Genomic DNA, 26,142 nt, shown 5'->3' with positions numbered 1-26,142 from the left:
TGATACAACTTATTGACTACCACATTATTAACCAGTTCATATGGATGTCTAAAGTCCAGATCATATACTAGGAAAGATTTGAAGGCCTTCTTAGTTTCACTATTCTATCGGGACTCTTAAACTTATTCAGTGGCCAACCTCCAAACCCTAGAGTAGGAAAATAGACCCCCTGGTTTTGCCTTTAAATATCCAGAGGGTTTAGATTCTGCCAACTTGATGGTTTACCTTTTCACAAATACTTTCTCCGAGGGAAGAATTCTAATGTGATCATGAATCTTTCTGCATTATCCCACTGACCACTACCCCAGATCCAGAGGCACTTTAATCTTGTAAGACTAAGGGTATTCTGCAGCCTCACCTGAACCCGCAGGGATCACACCTGAGGCCCCGGGTTACTCACCAGCAACTCCCCACTGCTGTGTGTGCTGTCTGAATTGTAGCTGTTTTACTGGCTTCTGTTTCCAGCACCACTCATCTCCATGATGGAGCCCTGATACAACTGCTATGGACATTTTCTCATACATGTGGCAGTACAATGAGCCTGTACATTCAGATCTTTACCTTTAAAAAGTCTAGAAGTTGTTTTTTTTGGAATGGCTTGCTTCTTCTTCATGCATTGATCTGTCTGAAACAAATCCCAGGTCATAGCCCTCAAGTTTGTCCCAGAGGTGTACTTGAGAAAACGTAGTTCTGCAGAATTGAATCCTGGAAGCAGCACTGGGCCTGGGATCAGACACGTCTGGGTTGGCAGCTCCACTTTGTCACCAGCATAGAAGGCTGGTCCTTTCTTCCAACCTCTTAGGAGCTTTAATTTTCTCACCTCTGAGAAATAAAGTGGGTCCTACGGCGTCTACTAATCTCATAAAGTTGTACAGATCAAAAGAGTGTGTGTGAAACAACTTTGTAAATGGTAAAAGACTGTTCAAATGAAGCGTTGGACAAACTTTGAGCTCTGGGTAAAGGTTAGGAGTAGTTCTCAGGCGTTCGCTAACTTCTGGCTTCCTGGACTTGGGGCAGGGGTGTTGTGGAAAGGTGGCAGTGGAGTAAGTCCTGTCCATCCATCAGGTCTCCACTCCCCAGGACTAAGCAGACAAGGTGAACCATGAGCTTTGGAGGACTGGACCTACCTTGCATCCTGGCACTCGCCAAATATCACCAAGTGCCCGACACCGCACAAGAATTCTAGGTAAACAATGTTATTTTTATCCAATAAACGACCTTCTTTATAATTCCCACTGAGGAAATGAAGGCTTGGAGAGTTTAAATCACTAACACATGATCAGCTAGTACTAATACTCTCAGTTCTGAGAAACCGTCAAATGGGGGACGGGTCATCAATTTAATGACAGCTTTTCAGAAAGAAAGGAAACACTACACAATAAATATGTACATCAGTTGTAAGACACGTGCCAATTTCAGAACATTAAAATTGGCATAAGAAAAAAAAGTGATTCTTGTGCTGGAAGAAATGCAGGAAGTGATAAAGATGAACTTGAAAAAACCTTCACCTGGGTTTGACCCCAAAGCTATGCATCCTCAGAGCCCCACACACTTCCTGATTGAACATTTTGCCTGTACCTCCTGCAGTTTTGTAAACTTTATTATCTTTCTTAGAATGATAATAACTTTTTGTAGTTTAAGTCTAACAGATCTTGATTATTTCTGAAATTAATCAAAGATTTTTACGTTTTCTTGGAATGATCTGTCTTCCCATCTAGGTAGTGTTGCAATTTTATTTTAGCAGTAGCTGACCTTATCACCTGTAGCATTTTTTGGAAAATAAAAGTGGCAGCCTTTTCTTATGGCCTTGAGTTTCATAATATTCAGTGCTACATTTTTTTTTAGATCAGAACTTTTACAAATGAATAAAATAGGGAAAGAGCCCCGTCTTGCTAAATACTGTCCCTGACTTTCATACATAACATGTTCCCAGAAACATACATTGAAGCCCAATGTGCAAAAGTCAAAACAGAACTGCACATTATAGGGGAGCTTCTGTGCCCAGAAAGCAAAAACTGACCAACTGGAAGGTGAATAATACACTCAAAATCACTGCATTTATTTTCTCTTGATATAATTTGTTGTACATGTAAACTGTCACCCACTCTTGGAAGCCCCAAGTGTTTTAGATGAAGGAATCCCCAAGTAGAGAAAAGAACAGCAATCAAATGGAAACCTTTAGGACCACAGAAAGCATGAATCCAAGACGACTCTAGCTGAGGACTGATGTCCAGACCGTGAGGCCCTCCATCATGGCCCCTGCCCATCTCTCTTTGTCCACCCCTTCCCTCCTCTCTAGCATTCTGATGGACATGTTCCTGAACAAGCCTTATTGCTTCATGGCACTGCGCCTGTATATGCCATTACCCCCACTTTGAATGTCCCCCACGCTATTTTGCCTGCTGAGTGAGCATCTACTCATCTCACGTGATTCAGCTCAAACTTTGGCTCCTCTATTCAAGCCTTGCCTGGCTTCTTCAGGTGAAATTGACCACCTCCTCATTTGTTCCCTCACTAGATCATGAATGACTTATGACATATAATCTTTATGACTTCTACTCATTACATGACCTCTTCCTTCTGCTAGATTGGGATACAGAAGCTGGAATATAGTTAAGTGCCCAATAACAGGGAGGAAGTGAAGTGGGAATGGGGTGGGGGGAAGATGGACAGATGAATTTTGGTGCGGTTCAACACAGAGTTTTTGGAATGAATTATTTGATCTTAAGGGTCTTATGAATCTGTTTAACATGAGGAAAGGAGCAGAAAAGAATTATTTCCATATCCTGGTTTAGTACTTGGAGAGCAAGAAAGTATTCTGAAATCAAAGCAGAATACAAGTCTAGTGATCCCAGACACATATCACTCTAGAATACTGGGGGAATTTAACCATCCAGCTTATCCTCCTTTTAATACCGATGGAGAAACGAAGGCTTAGACAGGTAAAGTCACGTAGCCACTTGGTGTCAAGGTCATACTTGAATGCAATCTGCTGACCTCCCAATCCCACGCTGGTTAACTTCATTATACTCATCTGAACATTTGGTAGCAGTCTAACGTGGAAAGTGTATCAGGATGACTCCATAAATCAAACAACACAAGGAAGAAATGGTTATGATTTCATTTTCTCTCTGCCAGTGGCTCCTGTAAGCTAAGAGGAATTTTCTTTCTAACTCCATCTGGTTTGCTGATCACATCAGTTAAACAAACTGGTGTGAGAACCAGAAAATGGTTAGGCCTGTTTGGACACAACTGGGCATTAGCCAATCTTTCCATTCTCCTCAGTCTGGCTCCTGTCCTCAGTCTGGTCCACAGACTCCAGGTTAGGAAAACTTGAATAAAATAACCCTCCTTTAGGGCAATAAGAAAATGAATATAATAATTGGCATTCAGCAAACAAAGGCAAAACAGTTTCTGGAGTGGAGTGATTTAATATCCTGCCACTTCACTCCTGCTAACTGAATCAGAGGCCCTTCTGAAAATGAAACAAAAGAGTCACAGATTTAGTGAGTATCTTCCCTTATTATTTACTTCACCATATTAATAAATTTCATTTCCCACTGAATGTGAATGTACTCTTTGACAAAAAGGTAATGCAAATTTGAAAAATCTAGGAATAACAGATAGTAGCAACAAATGAAAAATAAGAAAACAAAACCCCATTATACACTTATGTCTTAGAGAATTCCTCTTCCTAATAAAGAGCCCTATTGTTTTAACCAGGGGTTATTTCCTGGAAATCTGTTTGTCAGACAAATGGCTGCTTTGTGTGGAAATTATTAGCATGCTTCCGCATTTGTTCTGTGGCTGATTTTATTTTATTTTATTTTTTAACATCTTTATTGGAGTATAACTGCTTTACAATGGTGTGTTAATTTCCGCTTTATAACAAAATGAATCAGCTATACATATACATATATCCCCATATCTCCTCCCTTTAGCGTCTCCCTTCCAACCTCCCTATCCCACCCCTCTAGGTGGTCACAAAGCACCAAGCTGATCTCCCTGTGCTGTGCGGCTGCTTCCCACTAGCTAGCTATTTTATATTTGGTAGTGTATATATGTCCATGCCACTCTCTCTCTTCGTCCCAGCTTCCCCTTCCCCTTCCCCGTGTCCTCAAGTCCATTCTGTATGTCTGCGTCTTTATTCCTGTCCTGCCCCTACGTTCTTTAGAACTATTTTTTTTTTTTAGGTACCATATATATATATTAGCATACAGTATTTGTTTTTCTCTTTCTGACTTACTTCACTCTGTATGACAGACTCTAGGTCCATCCATCTCACTACAAATAACTCAATTTCATTTCTTTTTATGGCTGAGTAATATTCCATTGTATATATGTGCCACATTTTCTTTATCCATTCGTCTGTCGATGGACACTTAGGTTGCTTCCATGTCCTGGCTATTGTAAATAGAGCTGCAATGAACATTGTGGTACATGACTCTTCTTGAATTACGGTTTTCTCAGGGTATATGCCCAGTAGTGGGATTCCTGGGTCATATGGTAGTTCTAGTTTTAGTTTTTTAAAGAACCTCCATACTGTTCTCCATAGTGGCTGTATCAATTTACATTCCCACCAACAGGGCAAGAGGGTTCCCTTTTCTCCACACCCTCTCCAGCATTTATTGTTTGTAGATTTTTTGATCATGGCCATTCTGACTGGTGTGAGGTGATACCTCATTGTAGTTTTGATTTGAATTTTTCTAATGATTAGTGATGCTGAGCATTCTTTCATGTGTTTGTTGGCAATCTGTATATCTTCTTTGGAGAAATGTCTATATAGGTCTTCTGCCCATTTTTGGATTGGGTTGTTTGTTTTTTTGATATTGAGTTGCGTGAGCTGCTTATAAGTTTTGGAGCTTAATCCTTTGTCCGTTGATTCATTTGCAAATATTTCCTCCCATTCTGAGGGTTGTCTTTTCATCTTGTTTATGTTTTCCTTTGCTGTGCAAAAGCTTTTAAGTTTCATTAGGTCCCATTTGTTTATTTTTGTTTTTATTTCCATTTCTCTAGGAGGTGGGTCAAAAAGGATCTTGCTGTGAGTTATATCATAGAGTGTTCTGCCTATGTTTTCCTCTAAGAGTTTTATAGTGTCTGGCCTGACATTTAGGCCTTTAATCCATTTTGAGGTTTTTTTTGTGTATGGTGTTATGTAGGGTTCTAATTTCATTCTTTTACATGTAGCTGTCCAGTTTTCCCAGCACCACTTATTGAAGAGGCTGTCTTTTCTCCATTGTATATTCTTGCCTCCTTTATCAAAAATAAGGTAACCATATGTGTGTGGGTTTACCTCTGGGCTTTCTATCCTTTATCATTGATCAATATTTCTGTTTTTGTGCCAGTACCATACTGTCTTGATTTGTAGTATAGTATGAAGTCTGGGAGCCTGATTCCTCCAGCTCCATTTTTCTTTCTCAAGATTGCTTTGGCTATTCGGGGTCTTTGTGTTTCCATACAAGTTGTGAAATTTTTTGCTCTAGTTCTGTGAAAAATGCCATTGGTCATTTGATAGGGATTGCATTGAATCTGTAGATTGCTTTGGGTAGTATAGTCATTTCACAATGTTGATTCTTCCAATCCAAGAACATGGTATATCTCTCCATCTGTTTGTTTCATCTTTAATTTCTTTCATGAGTGTCTTATACTTTTCTGCATACAGGTGTTTTGTCTCTTAGGTAGGTTTATTCCTAGGTATTTTATTCTTTTTGTTGCAGTGGTACATGGGAGTGTTTCCTTAATTTCTCTTTCAGATTTTTCATCACTAGTGTATAGGAATGCAAGAGATTTCTGTGAATTAATTTTGTATCCTGCTACTTTACCAAATTCATTGATTAGCTCTAGTAGTTTTCTGGTAGCATCTTTAGGATTCTCTATGTATAGTGTCATGTCATCTGCTAACAGTGACAGCTTTACTTCTTCTTTTCTGATTTGGATTCCTTTTATTTCTTTTTCTTCTCTGATTGCTGTGGCTAACACTTCCAAAACTATGTTGAATAATAGTGGTGAGAGTGGGCAACCTTGTCTTGTTCCTGATCTTAGTGGAAATGGTTTCAGTTTTTCACCATTGAGAATGATGTTGGTTGTGGTTTTGTCATATATGGCCTTTATTATGTTTAGGTAAGTTCCCTCTATGCCTACTTTCTGGAGGGTTTTTTTAAACATAAATGGGTGTTGAATTTTGTCAAAAGCTTTTTCTGCATCTATTGAGATGATCATATGGTTTTATCCTTCAGTTTGTTAATATGGTGTATCACATTGATTGATTTGCGTATATTGAAGAATCCTTGCATTCCTGGGATATACCTCACTTGATCATGGTGTATGATCCTTTTAATGTGCTGTTGGATTCTGTTTGCTAGTATTTTGTTGAGGATTTTTGCATCTATGTTCATCAGTGATATTGGCCTGTAGTTTTCTTTCTTTGTGACATCTTTGTCTGGTGTTGGTATCAGGGTGATGGTGGCCTCATAGAATGAGTTTGGGAGTGTTCCTCCCTCTGCTGTATTTTGGAAGAGTTTGAAAAGGATAGGTGTTAGCTCTTCTTTAAATGTTTGATAGAATTCGCCTGTGAAGCCATCTGGTCCTGGGCTTTTGTTTGTTGGAAGATTTTTAATCACAGTCTCATTTTCAGTGCTTGTGATTGGTCTGTTTATATTTTCTCTTTCTTCCTGGTTCAGTCTTGGAAGGTTGTGCTTTTCTAAGAATTTGTCCATTTCTTACAAGTTGTCCATTTTACTGGCATATAGTTGCTTGAGTAATCTCTCATGATCCTTTGTATTTCTGCAGTGTCAGTTGTTACTTCTACTTTTTCATTTCTAATTCTATTGGTTTGAGTCTTCTCCCTTTTTTTCTTGATGAGTCTGGCTAATGGTTTATCAATTTTGTTTATCTTCTCAAAGAACCAGCTTTTAGTTTTGTTGATCTTTGCTATTGTTTCCTTCATTTCTTTTTCATTTATTTCTGATCTGATCTTTATGATTTATTTCCTTCTGCTAACTGGGTTTTTTTTTTGTTCTTCTTTCTCTGATTGCTGCAGGTGTAAGGTTAGGTTATTTATTTGAGATGTTTCTTGTTTCTTGAGGTAGGATTGTATTGCTATAAACTTCCTTCTTAGAACTGCTTTTGCTGCATCCCATAGGTTTTGGGTCATCGTGCTTTCATTGTCATTTGTTTCTAGGTATTTTTTGATTTCCTCTTTGGTTTCTTCAGTGATCTCTTGGTTATTAAGTAGTGTACTGTTTAGCCTCCATGTGTTTGTATTTTTTACAGATTTTTTTCCTGTAATTGATATCTAGTCTCATAGCGTTGTGGTCAGAAAAGATACTTGATACGATTTAGTTTTCTTAAATTTACCAAGGCTTTATTTGTGACCCAAGATATGATCTGTCCTGGAGAATGTTCCATGAGCACTTGAGAAGAAAGTGTATTCTGTTGTTTTCGGATGGAATGTCCTCTAAATATCAATTAAGTCCATCTTGTTTAATGTATCATTTAAAGCTTGTGTTTCCGTATTTATTTTCCTTTTGGATGATCTGTCCCTTGGTGAAAGTGGGGTGTTAGAGTCCCCACTATGATTGTGTAACTGTCAATTTCCCCTTTATGGCTGTTAGCATTTGCCTTATGTATTGAGGTGCTCCTATGTTGGGTGCATAAATATTTACAATTATTATATCTTCTTCTTGGATTGATCCCTTGATCATTATATAGTGTCCTTCTTTGTCTCTTGTAATAGTCTTTATTTTAAAGTCTATTTTGTCTGATATGACAATTGCTACTCCAGCTTTCTTTTGATTTCCATTTGCATGGAATATCTTTTTCTGTCCCCTCACTTTCAGTCTGTATGTGTCCCTAGGTCTGAAGTGGGTCTCTTGTAGACAGCATATGTAAGGGTCTTGTTTTTGTATCCATTCAGCGAGTCCACGTCTTTTGGTTGGAGCATTTAATCCATTTACATTTAAGGTAATTTTCGATATGTATGTTCCTGTTACCATTTTCTTAATTGTTTTGGGTCTGTTATTGTAGGTCTTTTCCTTCTGTTGTGTTTCCTGCCTAGAGAAGTTCCTTTAGCATTTGTTGTAAAGCTGGTTTGGTGGTGCTGAATTCTCTTAACTTTTGCTTGTCTGTAAAAGTTTTAATTTCTCTGTCGAATCTGAATGAGATCCTTGCTGGGTAGAGTAATCTTGGTTGTAGGTTTTACCCTTTCATCACTTTAAATATGTCCTGCCACTCCCTTCTGGCTTGCAGAGCTTCTGCTGAAAGATCAGCTGTTAGCTTATGGGAATTCCCTTGTATGTTATTTTTCGTTTTTCCCTTGCTGCTTTTAATATTTTTTCTTTGTATTTAATTTTTTTTTTTTTTTTTTTTTAATGAGGATCTTGAATCAGATGCGTATGATTGATTGATTGATTGATTGATTGATTGATTTTGGCTGTGTTGGGTCTTCGTTTCTGTGCGAGGGCTTTCTCCAGTTGTGGCAAGCGGGGGCCACTCTTCATCGCGATGCGCGGGCCTCTCACCGTCGCGGCCTCTCTCGCCGCGGAGCACAGGCTCCAGACGCGCAGGCTCAGCAGTTGTGGCTCACGGGCCCAGCCGCTTCGCGGCATGTGGGATCTTCCCAGGCCAGGGCTCGAACCCGTGTCCCCTGCATTAGCAGGCAGACTCTCAACCACTGCGCCACCAGGGAAGCCCTGTATTTAATTTTTGATAGTTTGATTAATATATGTATTGGCGTGTTTCTTCTTGGATTTATCCTGTATGGACTCTCTGCACTCCCTGGACTTGATTGACTATTCCCTTTCCCATATTAGGGAAGTTTTCAACTATAATCTCTTCAAATATTTTCTCAGTCCCTTTCTTTTTCTCTTCTTCTTCTGGGACCCCTATAATTCGAATGTTGGTGCATTTAATGTTGTCCCAGAGGTTTCTAACACTGTCCTCAATTCTTTTCATTCTTTTTTCTTTATTCTGCTCTGCAGTAGTTATTTCCACTCTTTTATCTTCCAGGTCACTTATCCGTTCTTCTGCCTCAGTTATTCTGCTCTTGATTCCTTCTAGAGAATTTTTAATTTCATTTATTGTGTTGGTCATCATTGTTTGTTTGCTCTTTAGTTCTTCTAGGTCCTTGTTAAACATTTCTTGTATTTTCTCCATTCTATTTCCAAGATTTTGGATCATCTTTACTATCATTATTCTGAATTCTTTTCAAGTATACTGCCTATTTCCTCTTCTTTTCTTTGCTCTGGTGAGTTTTTACGTTGCTCCTTTATCTGCTGTGTGTTTCTCTGTCTTCTCATTTTGCTTAACTTACTGTGTTTGGGGTCTCCTTTTCACAGGCTGCAGGTTCATACTTCCCATTGTTTTTGGTGTCTGCCCCCAGTGGCTAAGGTTGTTTCTGTGGGTTTTGTAGGCTTCCTGGTGGAGGGGACTAGTGCCTGTGTTCTGGTGGATGAGGCTGGATCTTGTCTTTCTGGTGGGCAGGACCATGTCTGGTGGTGTGTTTTGGGGTGTCTGTGAACTTATTATGATTTTAGGCAGCCTCTCTGCTAATGGGTGGGGTTGTGTTCCTGTCTTGCTAGTTGTTTGGCATAGGGTGTCCAGCACTGTAGTTTGCTGGTTGTTGAGTGGAGCTGGGTCTTAGCGTTGAGACGGAGATCTCTGGGAGAGCTTTCACCGTTTGATATTACGTGGATCTGGGAGGTCTCTGGTGGACCCATGTCCTGAACTCAGCTCTCCCACCTCAGAGGCACGGGCCTGACACCCGGCCAGAGCACCAAGACCCTGTCAGCTACACGGTAGATCTGCAGTTGATCATAAAATTATATAACTCAGGAACAGCCAGATGAAAGGGATGCATAGGGCAAGACACGGGGAATGGGAGCAGAGTTCCCATGCCTTCTTCAGGCGCACCACTCTCCCAGCACCTCCATGTGTTCACCAACCCAGAAGCTCCTGTTCTGTGGCTGATTTTAAATCAGAAGTTACTTTGTTCTCTGTGTTCTTACAGCATGGCAGGCAAATGAAGTTTTGAATTTGCTTTTGCGGGGGCTGTCTGGCAAGTGTTGCTTAGTTCTGAGAAGCTAAACACACTTGATTTATGGAAGTATTAGAGCATCCATCTGCCCCCTTGTCATATGGGCCCACATCTTCTATGTTACAGCCCAAGGTTTGATGTCAGGTGACTTGTGCCATCTGCCCGGTGGCAGAAGAATGGGGATCAGTATTTTGGGATATACCTCTACTGAAAGGTTTTGAGGAATTTTCTTTCACCATCCACAGCCCTACAATTATGACTATTCCACCATAGCCAGAAAGAGAGCATGATATTTTACCATGTAAAGAGGGGGCCAGATGAACATATACCTTACAGCAATGGCTACACCTTGGTGGTGGTACATTTTCTCAGCCAAGACTGTAATGAGATCATCAATGGAAGGATTGAGAGGGTGAAGAAGGATGCTCTTTATAGCAACCACAGTGACCACAGATCTCTTTAGTCCACTGGGAGCCCCCAGTTGCTCTTTTCTCAGAATTCATATATTCATTCAGCAAGCTGTGGGGAACATCTATGCTGCGCCTGGCCCCATGCTAGATGCTCAAGACACAATGGTGACCAGGGCAGTTAGGCTTCCAACTTCAGGGCAGCGATAGTTTAATAGAAAGGATGGACAGAATAAATAAAAGTTGTTTCACATTTCAAGTCCTCTTGATGGAAACAAAGAAGGATCTGAGATAAATAACAAGAGGGATAGGTATCCTTTGGAGAAGGTATTCAAGGAAGGCCTCACAGAGAAGGTGACATTTACGCTAATTTAAAGGAAGGGCAGTAGCAAGTAACGCGAAGGGTGGAGGAAGGAAGATTCGGGACACAAGGACCACAGGACATATTGTTAATCCACGGAGAATCTGGGGGAGAAGGGCTGAGGAGCACAGGGGTCAGGCTCCATGCCACCTACTTCGGGTCCCCACTTGAGTGTGGGCAGTGACAAGACAGGCCAGGACTGGCCTTGAGAAACTAGGATGCACAGGCAAGACGAGCTGAAGGGAAACTGATGGCACTAGCATTCTACACAGACTGTAGACAGGCCAAGTCTTGGAAGCTCAAGTTAAGATTAAGTAAAATCTAACTAGGTGGGGGATGGAGAAGCTTCCAGAATCCAAGAGGTCAGAGAGTGAACCAAAGAAGTCCTCCAGAATAGGCCATGTAAACTCTGGTTTTAGGTGACCCGGGCTCAGCCGTATTTATCATGATCTTAAGGAAATCAGCAGCCTGCGGGTGAACAGTGCCCTTTACTGAGAGCAGGGTGCAGGAGCCGCTGTGCAAGGTACGGGCACAGGGTAGGGGGCGTGAGGGGGGCCTCTGTAAAGGCTTGCTGCAGGCACACGCTGAGAAAACCCTCGGTGATGGAGACTACAGAAGGAAGGATGGTGGGAGATGGTGCTGTAAGGGGAAACCTGGCAGTAGGGGCAAGGACAGAGTTGGCCCTCTCCCTGAATCAAACCACTGAGCAGTTATTCAGTTTATTTTCTTATAGAGGCCCTTCCCTTGAAACAAGGTAACCCATCCTGCGTTCAGACTCAGGGAGAAAACAGGTTTTCAGCAGGATTCTGAGGGACAGTTGGCTGTGGCTTTGCAGAGAGCTCCCCCGACAGCGGTTCCGTTTGCCTCGAATGAACACAGGCATCTTAGGGAACGGCCGCCCGCTGAGAGGATGCTGTGCCAGCCTCACCCCAAGCCCACCCCCGCGGCTGTAATCTTCGCGACAGCCCCATAGGTAACGGTTACTATCCCAGTTTACAGATATGACAGCTGAGGCTCAGAACGTTTCTGCAACTCGCCCAAGGGCTCACGATGAGTGAGTGACAGAACTGGACTTTTCACCGGGTTCTCACCCTTCCACACCTGCATTTTCTGACATTGGGAGGCCCCTCTTGTGGAGCTGCTCAAATGACTCCCTTTCTGAGGGAAGACAGTTTACTAACCCCTCTTCGTGACTGGAAGCCTGGAACTTCGTGATGCTTTGTGAAACCCCTGGGAATCCGGGCATGGACGGTCTGATGCCAAGGACTCAGGTGTCCCCTTTTCTCTCGTTCTCCATACAGTGCTCCAGAAACTGCAGCGGGGGCTTCCAGATCCGGGAGATTCAGTGTGTGGACAGCCGGGACCACCGGAGCCTGAGGCCATTTCACTGCCAGTTCCTGGCTGGCCCTCCTCCTCCACTGAGCATGAGCTGTAACCTGGAGCCCTGTGAGGAGTGGCAGGTGGAGCCTTGGAGCCAGGTACGGCGCCTAGTACCCCATCCGGACAACCTGGCAACCATGAATCTCTGTGTTACCTTGTGAGTCTAGATGTTGGGGAAGACCACATGTGTATCAAGCCAGAGCCAGGCCTCCATTCAGCCACCTGCCACGGGGTGTGTTACTGAACCACACTTGAGTCACTTGTCCATACACAGTAAAGCCGATCTACTGACACCAGGTTGTGGTGAAGGAAAGTGCAGCGTTTATTGCAGGGTGCCAAGCAAGGAGTCCAGGTAGCTAGTGCTTAAAAGGCCTGAACTCCTCGAAGGCTTTCAGGGAAAGGTTTTTAAAGACAGGGTGAGGGAGGGAGGTTGTGATCAGCTTGCGGACATTCTTCCGATTGGTTGGTGGTGTGGTAATGGGGAGTCAACATCATCAGCATCACGAACCTTCTGGTTCCAACCGTCTGAGGTCTACGTGCTTGTGGGCACCATACAGTTAACTTCTTCCACCTGGTGGGTGTTTCAGTCTCTGCAAAACAGCTCAAAAGATGTGGCTGAGAATATTATCTATAGTCCTTGAGGAGGAACTAAAGGTCCTTGACTTTGTTTAATAGCTAAACTATTATTATTTTGTCTTGCTTGACTGTTTTCCTTTCTGAGTTTTCTCACCTCGCTCATTAAATTTACTCTTTGGATATCGGGGAAGGCCTAGGAGGCTAAAGCGTTTCTATAGACAAGAGGCAGGTGGCAAACATGATGGGGTGAGGGGGCGAGGCTGTTCTGGGAAAGCCCCATAGGGTCCTGCTCGGTGACAGGTGGGGAGGCTGGGCAGGTCCAACAACTTGAAGGCTATGTTGTGTGCTTTAAACTGTGACTGCTCAATGGTTTATTACAACCTAGTCTCAATGGATATACTGGGGAATTGGGGTCCCTCTGGGGAGATGTACGTGTACCACTGTGATGAGAGGCACTTAGGACAGAGCATCACATGCCCCTCTTAGGCTTCTGCAGTGGGGCTGGGGGCAATGGTCAGATCCTTTCCACACACAGTATTTAATTTCAGAATTCCACCTCTCAGTTAAATGCCCAGATCCTCGTTTACACAAATAAAAAGAGGGGTGTGTGTGTGTGTCCGTCCTGTTTTGTGAGGGCTGAGGCTCTGCTGCGTCTTTGTCCTACTTCAGTACATGAAAACAAGTTACTCTTCCTTGGTGAGATATAATGATTTCATTTGCCTATTGGCCTCAATAGCTAAAAAAAAAAAAAAAAAAAAAAAAAAAACTCCCAACTGTACCCATGCATGGTGGAAAGAAGCGGGGAAGAAAGAATGCAGCATGTTTTGAGTGTGTCCATACACTGGACACTTTACCTACAATACTTGTTTTAATTATCACAACAACCTGAGTGGTAGGCCTTATTAATTCCGTTTTATAGGTGAAGAAATTGAGACTCAGAGGTTAAGAAGCGTACATGAGGTCACACAACTAGAAAATAAATGGTGGAGTATTAAATTCAAGCTTAAGGCTGACTCTGATGCCTGTACTCTTTCTACTGTAGAATTTAGTCCAGTGGACATGGAGCAAAGAGCGAACTGAGGAGAAAGAGTGAGTCAATAAGTATTTGGGGGGAAATTTACCACATGCCAAGGAAGGGAAGATAGAGAACCGCAAGTGTAGGATACAGAATTAGTGTTCAACCCTGGAAGACTGAGCCCCCTCAAGCTTCTTACTGTCCGCTGGGTCAAGCAGCCATGTTGATTCCTGAGGCCCTGGGTCCATACCTGGTGTTTTCTGGGGCAAAAACCACCGCTGTCCCCTCTTCCGCTTCCTTCCCTGTCCAGCTCTGGGGGACATAAAGTACCTGCTACTCCCATGCTCTGAACTTAGGCCTCCATGTTTGCTGGGCCTGGTGACAGCTTCCAGAATCCTGGAATTTGCAGAGGCGCTTAGATTGCCTTGTCAGAGAAATTGCATTTGCAAGTTATCCAAGATGAGCAATCATATATGCTCTCTGGTTGTGAAAAAGATGTATTCTATATGCTTCCTCAGTAGCTTCTGGGAGCCCAATCATGAGCCTGTTTCCTGAAGGCCTCCCAACACCCTCTTTTCTAAATTGCTCTGTTCTGAGCAAACCACAAAGTTGGAAGACTTCCCTCTGAAGCAACAGTAAAGACAGAAAATGCTGAAGTTGGTTGAACATTTCCCTGGGAATGTTGAGGGACTGTTCAGGGACTGGGCACCTTTGGGTGCTTTCCCTGAGCCATCATGATGCTGCTCTGTCTGTACATACTATCTAACGGATGCCTTTGTGGGAATGTTCTGGGGCCTTGCAGTGAATGTCAGCCAGCCCAGACTACTTGCAATGGAAGATGCATTTCAACTGTAGAAATGTCTCCACTGGTTCTCAAGCTTTAGCAAACTTTAGCATGTTTCAGCATCACCTCGAGGGTTTGTCAGCACACAGATGTCTGGACCCCACGCCCACAGTGTCCAGTTCAGAGGTCTGGGGTAGGGCCTGAAGTTTCGCATTTCTAACAAGTACCAAGAGATGCTGAAGTTGCTGCTTTGGGGACCACACTTTAAGAACCACTAGTTTATACCTTCTTTATCTCCCCTTTCCTGGAGGTTACTTGGCCAGATGGCCCTGGATCTATATGCACAAATGTAGGTATGCAACAGGATCCCAAGTGTGGAATTCCTCTCCTTCCCTCCTCATATAGGGTTAAAAACAGTGAATAAGTGGGAAAAGATCCATGTTGGAATACTGTGAAAGCAATAGATTAGTTCTTTTATTAAGCAGAAAATGTTAATTGTATATAATTTCCCTGTTTTCTATGGTTACCATCACACATGTACTGCCTGTCGTGATAGGCATGATATTGGCAATCATAATTGTTTTGTTGTTGTTACCATGTCATAATTAAGATTTTTCAAAGTACTAAGATCTTTCAAAGTACTTTTCAAGTACTCAAAAGCATTCTTCAAAGATTCTTGGTGAATTATTTACTTTCCTCTTAGAAATCTCAGGAAAATGAGACAATACAACTTAGAAAATTATTCTAGTGAGCAAAATCTTGACACGTTTTAGAATTATATCCCTTCAGGAATCCAACCTGTCATCTCGAATTTATTTTGTGAGGATTACAGCCAGTTCATCAGACCCTTAGAAAACCTATCAACATCACTATTCCAAAGATGGACAAATTTAATTCTAAAGCTTTATGTAGTGGGGAAGGAAGGCTGAATCCTGTTTTAATAGGAGATGAATAAAATTGCATTGTAGAAGTATGCTCTACATTAGGGCTGTCAGAACTAATCAGAATAAAAACATCTACATTTTACATTTTGGTTTCTAGACCAGAATTCCTTCCGTTTGACATACTGAACTATTTAGCATCTTCTGATATTTTTCCCCTCCTCTTATCCCCAGAATTTTCTTTATCAGTCTCCTTTCTTTAAGTCTTGTTTCACCACTGTTTTTGTTTCTGTTATTGCCTTTTGGCTTAAACAACAAAAATATTTTTTTCTCACAGTTCTAGAGGCTAGAAGTCTGAGATCAAGGTGTTGGCAGGATTGGTTTCTTCAGAGGCCTCTCTCCTTGGTTTGTAGATGGCTGTCTTCTTTGTCTTCTGTCGTTTTCCCTCCATGTGTGTCTGTGTCCTAATCTCCTCTTCCTATAAGTACACCAGTCATAATGGGTTAGGGCCCTCCCTAATGACATAATTTTATCTTCATTACCTGTTTAAACACTCTTCCTCCAAATACATCACATTCTGAGGTACTGGGGGGTTAGGACTTCAAAATACAAATTTGTGGGGAACACAATTTAACCCATAATAAGCATAGCAAAGATACTAGCAGGGTATGTATCTTGGCAGTGTGAAAGGTTTAATTTTGTTGTTGTTGTAGTGGTGGTTGTTTATTTTATTTGTTCTTAATAATCCACCCTAAATTCAGGTCTTGATGACTCTTTTTTTAACTTAAATATAGTTGACATACAATAATACATAAATTTCAGGTGTACTATATGATGCTTTGACATTTGCATACATTATGAAATGATCATCACAACTCTAGTAACCATCTGTCCCCATAATAAGTTATTTCAATATTATTGATTATATTCCTTATGTTGTATATTACATCCCCATAACATATTTATTATACATCAGGAGGTTTGTACCTCTTAATCCCCTTCACCTATTTTCCCCCCTACCCCACACCTCTACCTTCTGGCAAACACTAGAATTTGTTCTCTGTATCTGTGTGTCTGTTTTCATTTTGTTTTGTCTGTTTGTTTTGTTTTTACATTCCACATGTAAGTGAGATCATGTGGTATTTGTCTTTCTTTGTCTGACTTATTTCACTTCTAGATCCATCCATGTTGTCCTAGGTGGCAAGATTTTTTTTTATGGCTGAGTAGTATTCCATTTGTGTGTGTGTGTGTGTGTGTGTGTGTATGTGTGTGTACATGTACACACCACGTCTTCTTTATCCATTCATCTATCAATGGACACCTACATTGCTTTCATATCTTCTTTTATAAATAGTGTTGCAGTGAACATTGAGGTGCATATATCTCTTTGAATTGGTGTTTGTTTTCTTCAGTAAATACCCAAGAGTGAACTTGCTGGATCATATGGCAGTTCTATTTTTAATTCTTGGAGGAACCTCCATACAGTTTTCCATAATGACTACCCCAATTTCAATTCCCACCAACAAGGCACAGGGGTTCCCTTTTCTCCACATCCTGGCCAAGATTTGTTATTTGTTGTCTTTTTTGATGCTAGCCATTCTGACAGCTGTGAGGTGATAACTTATTGTGGTTTTGATTTGCATTTCCCTGATGATTATTGATGCTGAGCATCTTTTCACATTGCTGTTTGCCATCTGTATGTCTTCTTGGAAAAATTTCTATTTGGGTCCTCTGCCCATTTCTTAATCAGGTTGTATGTTTTTTGATGTTGACTTGTATGAGTTCTTTGTATATTTTGTATATTAACCCCTTATCAAATATATTGTTTGCAAATAGCTTCTCCCATTCAGTAGGCAGCCTTTTCATTTTGTTGATATTTTACTTCACTGTGCAAACGCTTTTTAGTTTGATGTAGTCCCATTTGTTTATTTTTGCTTTTCTTTCCTTTGCCTGAAGAAACAGATCAAAAATATATATATGTATGTATTACTAAAACCAATGTCAAAGAGTGTATGTACAGCCTATGTTTTCTTCAAGAAGTTTTATAGTTTCAGGTATTACATTTAAGTCTTTAATCCATTTTGAGTTTATTTTTGTATATGGTGTGAAAAAGTAGTCCAGTTTTTCCAACACCTTTTATTGAAGAGGCTGTCTAGTCCCCATTGTATATTCTTGCCACCTTTGTCATAGATTAGTTGACCATATAAGTATGGGTTTATTTCTGGGCTGTCTATCCTGTTACATAGAACTATGTGTCTGTTTTTGTGCCAGTACCATACTGTTTTGATTACCATAGCCTTGTAGTATAGTTGGAAATCAGGGCATGTGACACCTCCACCTTTCTTCTTTCTCAGGATTGCTTTGTCTATTCGAGGTCTTTTGTGTTTCCATACAAATTTAAGAATTATTTGTTCTAGCTCTGTGAAAAAGTTCATTGGTATTTTGATAGGGATTGCACTGAATCTGTAGATTTCCTTAGGTAGTATAGTCATTTTAACTGTATTAATTCTTCCAACCCATGAGCACAGTGTATCTTTCCAGTTGTTTGTGTCATCTTCAGTTGCTTTCATCAGTGCCTTATAGTTTTCCAAGTACAAGTCTTTTACCTCCTTGGTTAGATTTATTCCTTGGTATTTTATTCTTTTTGATATAGTTGTAAATTGGATTGTTCCTTAATTTCTCTTCCTGCTAGTTCATTTTTAGTTACAGAAATGCAACAGATTTCTGTATATTTATTTTATATCCTGCAACTTTATCAAATTCATTGGTGAGCTCTAGTAGTTTTTTGGTGGCATCTTTAGGATTTTCTATGTATAGTATCATGTCATCTGCAAACAGTGACAGTTTTACTTCTTCCTTTCCAATATGGACTCCTCTTATTTTCTTGTCTGATTGTTGTGGCTAGGACTTCCAATACTATGTTGAATAAAAGTGACAAGAGTGGGCATCCTTGTCTTATTCCTGATCTTAGGGGAAATGGTTACAGCTTTTTACTGTTGAGTATGATGTTCGCTATAGGTTTGTCATATATGACCTTTATTATGTTGAGGTTCCCTGTACCCACTTTGTTGAGAGTTTTTATTATAAATGGGTGTTGAATTTTGTGAAAAGCTTTTTCTGCATCTATTGATGTGATCATGATTATTTTTATTCAGTTTGTTGATGTGGTGTATCACATTGATTGATTTTGAATAAAAAACAATCCTTTTATCCCTGGGATAAATCCCACTTGATCATGGTGTATGATCCTTTTAATGTATCGTTAGATATTTTTTTCTACTATTTTGTTGGGAATTTTTGCATCTATGTTGATCAGTGATATTGGTCTGCAGTTTTCTTTCTTTTTTTTAAATTTAAGATCTTTATTGGAGTATAATTGCTTTACAATGGTGTGTTAGTTTCTGCTGTATAACAAAGTGAATCAACTATACATATACATATATCCCCATATCTCCTCCCTCTTGCATCTCCCTCCCACCCTCCCTATCCCACCCCTCTTGGTGGTCACAAAGCACTGAGCTGATCTCCCTGTGCTATGCAGCTGCTTCCCACTAGCTATGTATTTTATATTTGGTAGTATTTATAAGTCCATGCCACTCTCTCACATCATCCCAGCTTACCCTTCCCCCTCCCCGTGTCCTCAAGTCCATTCTCTACGTCTGCATCTTTATTCCTGTCCTACCCCTAGGCTCTTTAGAACCATTTTTTTTTTTTTTTTTAGATTCCATATATATGTGTTAGCATACGGTATTTGTTTTTCTCTTTCTGACTTACTTCACTCTCTATGACAGACTCTAGGTCCATCCACCTCACTACAAATAACTCAATTTTATTTCTTTTTATGGCTGAGTAATATTCCATTGTATATATGTGCCACGTCTTCTTTATCCATTCATCTGTTGATGGACACTTAGGTTGCTTCCATATCCTGGCTATTGTAAAGAGAGCTGCAGGGAACATTGTGGTACATGACTCTTTTTGAATTATGGTTTTCTCAGGGTATATGCCCAGTAGTGGGATTGCTGGGTCATATGGTAGTTCTACTTTTAGTTTTTTAAAGAACCTCCATACTGTTCTCCATAGCGGCTGTATCAATTTACATTCCCACCAACAGTGCAAGAGGGTTCCCTTTTCTCCACATCCTCTCAAGCATTTACTGTTTGTAGATTTTTTGATGATGGCCATTCTGACTGGTGTGAGTTGATACCTCATTGTAGTTTTGATTTGCATTTCTCAGAGGTCTCTTAAACTATCCTCATTTTTAAAAATTCTTTCTTTTTTCTGTTCAGCTTGGGTGATTTCCACTACTCTTCCAGTTCACTGATATGTTCCTCTGTATCATCTAATCTACTGTTGAGTCTTTCTAATGTACTTTATATCTCAGTTATTGTATTCTTTATCTCTGTCTGGTCCTTCTTTATATTTTCTAACTCTTTGTTGAAATTCTCACCTTATTCATTTATTCTTCTCCTGAGTTTGCTGAACATTTTTATGATCTTTACCTTGAACTTTTTACGAGGTAGATTGCTTACCTCCACTTCATTTAGTTCTTTTTCTGAGATTTTGTTTTGTTCCTTCATTTGGAACATATTCCTCTGACTCCTAATTTTGCCTAATTCTCTGTGTTTATTTCTATCTGTTAGGTAGGTTGGTTACATGTCCCAGTCTTACAGAAGTGGCCTTATGTACGATATGTCCAGTGGGGGCAGCAGCACACTCACCTCTGGTCACTAGAGCTGTGTGCTCTAGGGGTGCCCCCTATGTGGGCTGCATGGACCCTTCTATTGTGGTGGGACCAACTACTGTAGGAGCTCTGGTAGGTGGGGTTTTTCCTGATCTGGTTGATTCCTAGGCCCTGCCTCATCTGGTGGCTGCTGGCATGCTGATGGGAAGGGCCAGCTCATAACATGGCTAGCTGCCTGGCCTGGGGATCTTGGAGCTATTGTTGGCCCACTGGTGGGTGGGGCAAGGCTCCAGTGCAGGTGGCAATGGGCCCTGTGGGGTCCGGGTCTGGAGCTCACCTGCTGGTGGAAGGGCTGAGTCCTGGGGCTTGTTTCACCTTTGTCATTTGAAATAACAGAGTGGTCATTGTAAGGAACCTGGCACAAATGTTCCAGATTCCAATAGAGATACTCATAGTCTTAATAGGAGTATACACAGCAAAAATAATAGTAAAAGCATTTAAAGAAAATATAATTCTATTGAGTTTTTCTGTCTTTTCTTGAGTTCTTTATTTAAAAATTAATAATAGCTGTTTTGGCAATCTAAATTCTTTATTCTAGCATACTTTGATGAAAAACATCTAAATACACATGATTGTGAATTCAGACAGACACTAGGAACATGTTTTGGTGATAAGACGAAGCTACCTAGATTTGGAGTTAATACAGCTGGGCCTAATTGTTGCTACCAACTTTGTGATGTACTGCAATAAGCTAGGCCTTGTCTCAAGTAATGCTGAACCAGTGATTACCAAACTGATTTTTTAATCCCCACTTGAAATATTCAGTAATCATGAATATTTATTCAGTAATCATGGGAATTTCTGCTGTAAAGATAGGTTATATTTTATACTATATACGTGTATATCTTTGTAACTTAATAATATGTCATAGTGAAAAGAAAAAATGCTTGTTCCAGACTTACTTGAAACATTCATTTTTTTATTTCCAAACTGAAAAAGGAAAAAAAAAAACCCTCTTACTTAATAATTAGGGGGCAATGGGTTGACATACAGGGTGTGGAACTAGAGATGAACTGTCAAGTATTTTTTCTAAATAAAGTAAACATTTATTCAGCATCTACTGAATATTCACATCTGCCAGGTGCAGTGTCAGGCACTGAAGATACAGTGAAAAAAGACACGTCCCTACCCTTTATCTCTGAAAATGACACCATGTGATTTTTACCTGACTTTGTCCCTGTTGTGGACCAGTGTTCCAGGTCATGTGGAGGCGGAGTTCAGAAGAGAGGAGTGACTTGTCCAGGAGGCCTGTGTGACTGGACGAAAAGGCCCACATCCATTGCACCCTGCAATGGGCACCCTTGCTGTCACTGGGCCACTGGGAACTGGGACCTGGTAAGAGTCAGTTATAATCTCTTTCATTTATTTTTTTTAAATAACATTTGTTTTCTTTTGATTTTAAAAGTCATATATAACCTCTGTAAATGTTTAATGTATCCATTGATTTAAAGTGTGTTTCTATATATTTCAGTTCTGTATTTTACTTTTCTGCTCTCTACTACCTCTAAGTCTGCTAAAACTTGACCCATGGCTGACATGGTGGTCAGTGTTAACTGTCCTGAGTTCAGAAGAGAAAAAGATCAAATACTTTCAAAAGAGAAAAGATCAAATACCGAAAACTAGCCCAGAGGCACAAAGCCTAAGGAAAAGTGATTTGGGGTCCTAACATCTTGGATCCTCCGGCTTTTTGCAGAGCAAATAGGAGTTGCATGTGCCCTGAAGCTTGAGGCTTAGCATGATTTAGTGAATTTCAGGTCTCTTGTCAACCTGCAGATTATCAGTTTGCTAGATGGCCAGCATGTTTGATGGAAGGACAAATGAAATAGTTAAATTGTAAATGAGAGAAAGGTTTATGATTCTTACAAAGTTTATTGTAGAAATAAGACTATCAGTGACACTGAAAATAAAAAAAATTCTTCCATAGACAGATTCTTCCATCACTCTGACTTATTGTATCCTAGGTTCTCTAGAAAATAAAGCTGAGGAAAAAATCTAATACTTTGTAAGGAAATACAATGTCAGGGAAGCAGGAGTGATAGAAAAGAGGAAGGAGGCAGGGAAGGAGGAGAATCAAGTATGAGGTGGTGCATTACCAGGCTGATCATTTTTCCTAACTGACCACTGCTTTGTGTCAAGAGCAGTTGATTGCCTGCTCTCGAAAGAAGGTCTTTTAAAAGCTGTTTGAACTACTGTCTCTTGTAGCAGTTTGTCCAGAGGCAGGAAGAGAGGAGATTATCTACCGGCTCCTATCTCCCAGGATTGTGTAAAAAGTCTCCCCTTAGATGGGTAGCATCCCCCATTGTCCTGGGTTATTTATGTGTGGGCAAGTCCCACTGTGTCTCACATCTCATTGGCAACAAGAAAATCCGTTGTCAGGGTAAGAGGCACACAGCAAGGGCATGCATGAGGTGCAGGCCAATGAGTTGTGCTTCCATGAAGCTGGTTGCCACCTCAGCTGGGGCCCATCAAAGGCCAACAGCTGGGAGACGGGTGAGCCAAGAGAATCTGATACACTAACCCCTCAACTATTAATAATTTTTAAAGTAACTTGTTCTTGTGTAAGTATATTTTGATGGTTATAATTATAACAGAGCCTAATGCAGTATTTTACCAAACATAATGTCCCAATATATTTTTAGGTTGCTATGTTCTTAGCAACTGTCATTGTTATAGTTGTGTAGTTATACCTGCATAGCCATGATCCATTTGAATGCTGGCATGTACTTTTTTTTTTTTTTTTTTTTTTGGCTGCATTGGGTCTTCGTTGCTGCGCGCGGGCTTTGTCTAGTTGAGGCGAGTGGGGGCTACTCTTCATTGTGGTGTGTGGGCTTCTCATTGTGGTGGCTTCTTTTGTTGTGGAGCACAGGCTCTAGGTGCGCAGGCTTCAGTAGTTGTGGCACGCGGGCTCAGCAGTTGTGGCTCACAGGCTCTAGAGCACAGGCTCAGTAGTTGTGGCGCACGGGCTTAGTTGCTCCGTGGCATGTGAGATCTTCCCGGACCAGGGCTCAAACCCCTGTCCCCTGCATTAGCAGGCGGATTCTTAACCACTGCACCACCAGGAAAGTTCCGTGGCATGTACTCTTAACAAAGGCTCCTGCTGGTGCATCCAACTCAAGGTTGTATTGGTCTCTTCCCACTCAAATCCAGGAAGAACAAGATGACTCGTTATTGCTTAAGGAACATTGTACATTAATCAGTTAGCCTGTAACAAATAAAAAATACATATTTTAAAAAATACATATTTTACTATTTTTATAGCTTAAAAAATGCCTAGTAGACAATGAAGAATGACATCAACCATTCCCTTAGACAGAACCCATAGTATTTTCTATGAATGCCCTATATTCATTGGCATCTAATGCTGATTCATGATGAATTGCCAAAGGAGATTCTGGTGTCTGGGCAAGCTTCTGGTTATACATTCTACTAAGCTGTCTGCCAGGTCCAGGACCAGTTTTCACCCTACCCCCATGGGTCATGTGAACAACAGAAAACAATGTCATACAGTTGTATTATTTTTCATATGAAGAAAAGTTAATTTATATTTAGGCATCTTACAATATCTCCCTTGGAAATATACTTTATTTCCTATTTATTGGAGGTTCAGTTATTTCTAAAACGAATTTTCCTCATCCATCTTTGATTTCACAACCTGAAAAAATTGTCCTCAACAGATAAAGATGTGTTTCAGGATTAGGCTTTTCATAAATACCCTGGAGCCCTGTGTAACAATTATAAGCATCACTAATCAAATCAAATGTGACCATCAGAAAAGAAAATTTGATATACTTTGAACTGTCCTGAAAATGCTATAAATTTGGGCCCATTCAGGGGCACAAAATCCTATAGATTAAAAACTACAGATAAACATTTTTTAAGTGTCACTGTCAACTCCCCGAGGCTCTAGTACCTTATCATTCATTGTAAAGGAAATTTGGATAATGCAGTTTTCTTTCTGGCAAGAATGATGATGATATCCCAGTAAATATGACAATAGTAATAATGTGTGAAACATAAGCTCTCAGGGTACACACTGAGAAGAGGAAATTGTCAAAAACATTCCCGTTTTCCTGTAAGAATGCAGGCTGCTCCTCATTTTGACATTTAGGTAATGTCAGCGTTAGGTAACACTGAGGTTGTAAATTGTGAAGTTTTGTGTGGTTGTTCTTTAGCCAGATTTCCAGCACATTTCTTTGGTTATAATCATCTGTATGACGTTAGAATAGAAAGTATTAAAATCAGTGAGAAACTTAAAATCCATAGACTATCTGACCCAGTCATTCTACCTTTAATAATTTAACCCACAGATATACCACCAGATATAATCCTAGATGACTATAAAGAATGTTCATTGCCATCTTATTATAATAGCAATTCCTGAAAATAATCTAAATGTCCATTGATGGAGGAACTGGTTAATTTATTAATTTATTATAGTACTGCCCTTTTAAGAATGAGGTAGACCTGTATTTCTGAGATGTAAAAATTTCCAACAGCAGAAGTACAGAACTTCCTTAGAGGGAGGTAGAAGTAGCAGTCTCTTGGAGGTGGAGATGAGTTAAAGTTTCCTTGGAAGAGCCATGTACTACTAATTCATCAGTTGTGCATATCAAAGAATAGGGGGCAATGGAGGTAGCTCCACCTACCAAGCCAGCCTTTAGGATTGTCCTTGACCTCATTACCTGTTATTAAGCAAAAAGGAGAAGTTACCAGAGTTCAAGTAAGACATATGGATGGATCGGATATATACATTTGCTTCTGTTCCCCAAACTCCATTAAACAGCCAGAAGAAGAAAAAAAAACAGCTCAAAGTGGCACAAACCCACAAAGACAGAGAATAGGACAGGAGACAACACAAAGGGATGGGGTCAATACACTTTTGGAAGATAGAAGTAGATAGCCAGCTATGTCCTGGGTTTAAGAGGTGGCTTTACTTTCTAATGTAAAACTGACTGTGCCTTAGCATCACCTGGGGCAGCTGGTGGTGTCCAGGAGAATGAATGTCTGCTCCAGATTTAGATGCCTATTTGGGCTTTTATTTGGTTTGGGGTATTCCTGTCTTCTGCTCTGCAAGTTGGGGGAGCAAAGCTAGTGCCCCAGGAGACTTGTGCCACGGCTTGTTTGCAGTTTACACAAACTTGTTCACATTAAAGCTCCAAGCAGGGCTTCCCTGGTGGCGCAGTGGTTGAGAATCTGCCTGCTAATGCAGGGCACACGGGTTCGAGCCCTGGTCTGGGAAGATTCCCACATGCCGCGGAGCACCTAGGCCCGTGAGCCACAGCTGCTGAGCCTGCGCGTCTGGAGCCTGTGCTCCGCAACAAGAGAGGCCGCGATAGTGAGAGGCCCGCGCACCGCGATGAAGAGAGGCCCCCGCTTGCCGCAACTAGAGAAAGCCCTTGCACAGAAACGAAGACCCAACACAGCCATAAATAAATAAATAAATAAATTTAAAGCTCCAAGCAGAATCTGATTGGCAAACTCCAGCTGCAGCATATGGAACTTCTAGATGTTCACTACCTTGAATGGGTGTCAGTGCCACTGAACCATGGGGGAGAGGAGTCGAGGGGCGGAGCCACGCTCTCCCTCTTCCTGGGAGAACGATGGTCTAAGCCAAGGGCCGGTGAGCTTGGGGCCATCCTCTCCTCACTCCTGCAGGAAGGGGGCAGTTAGGACCCCTCTTAAGCAGTCTTCTATTTCTTACCACTAAATTGTTTTACTTTTTCATCCAAAAGTTGGAACTCCCCAAATACGCTGTAGAAACCAAATCTGAATTCTGAGATTTTGAAATATCTTAAACCACTAGAGAAAGTCTAGTTCTGTCCCACCTCTGATCAGCAGGCCATCTGTCCGTTCCTCTCCTCTGAGTCAGACAGCTCTAGCAAGCAAGGTTACTTGGCTAGTTCCTAATGTACTAATGGGAGCCATCCCATTAAGGACGACTTCTACTCAAAACATGACCCT

At 40.9% G+C, this 26,142-nt stretch overlaps 1 protein-coding gene across 4 annotated transcripts in view; it reads left to right on the top strand.

Moving 5' to 3' along the window:
- Positions 1–26,142, top strand: part of ADAMTS12 (ADAM metallopeptidase with thrombospondin type 1 motif 12) — a 394,047-nt gene that overhangs the window by 339,804 nt on the left and 28,101 nt on the right. For 3 of the 4 annotated variants that reach the window (XM_057540921.1, XM_007192239.2, XM_057540920.1), the window contains 2 exons: positions 12,103–12,279; positions 21,373–21,516. In XM_057540921.1, the coding sequence (XP_057396904.1) occupies positions 12,103–12,279; positions 21,373–21,516 (321 nt within the window). The remainder of the gene's footprint in view (positions 1–12,102; positions 12,280–21,372; positions 21,517–26,142) is intronic. The other variant, XM_057540922.1, reaches the window with a different exon arrangement.

The sequence above is a fragment of the Balaenoptera acutorostrata genome, chromosome 2 (genome assembly GCF_949987535.1).
Source record: "Balaenoptera acutorostrata chromosome 2, mBalAcu1.1, whole genome shotgun sequence".
Lineage (NCBI taxonomy): Eukaryota > Metazoa > Chordata > Mammalia > Artiodactyla > Balaenopteridae > Balaenoptera > Balaenoptera acutorostrata.
This window is presented reverse-complemented; position numbering and strand designations above follow the sequence as displayed.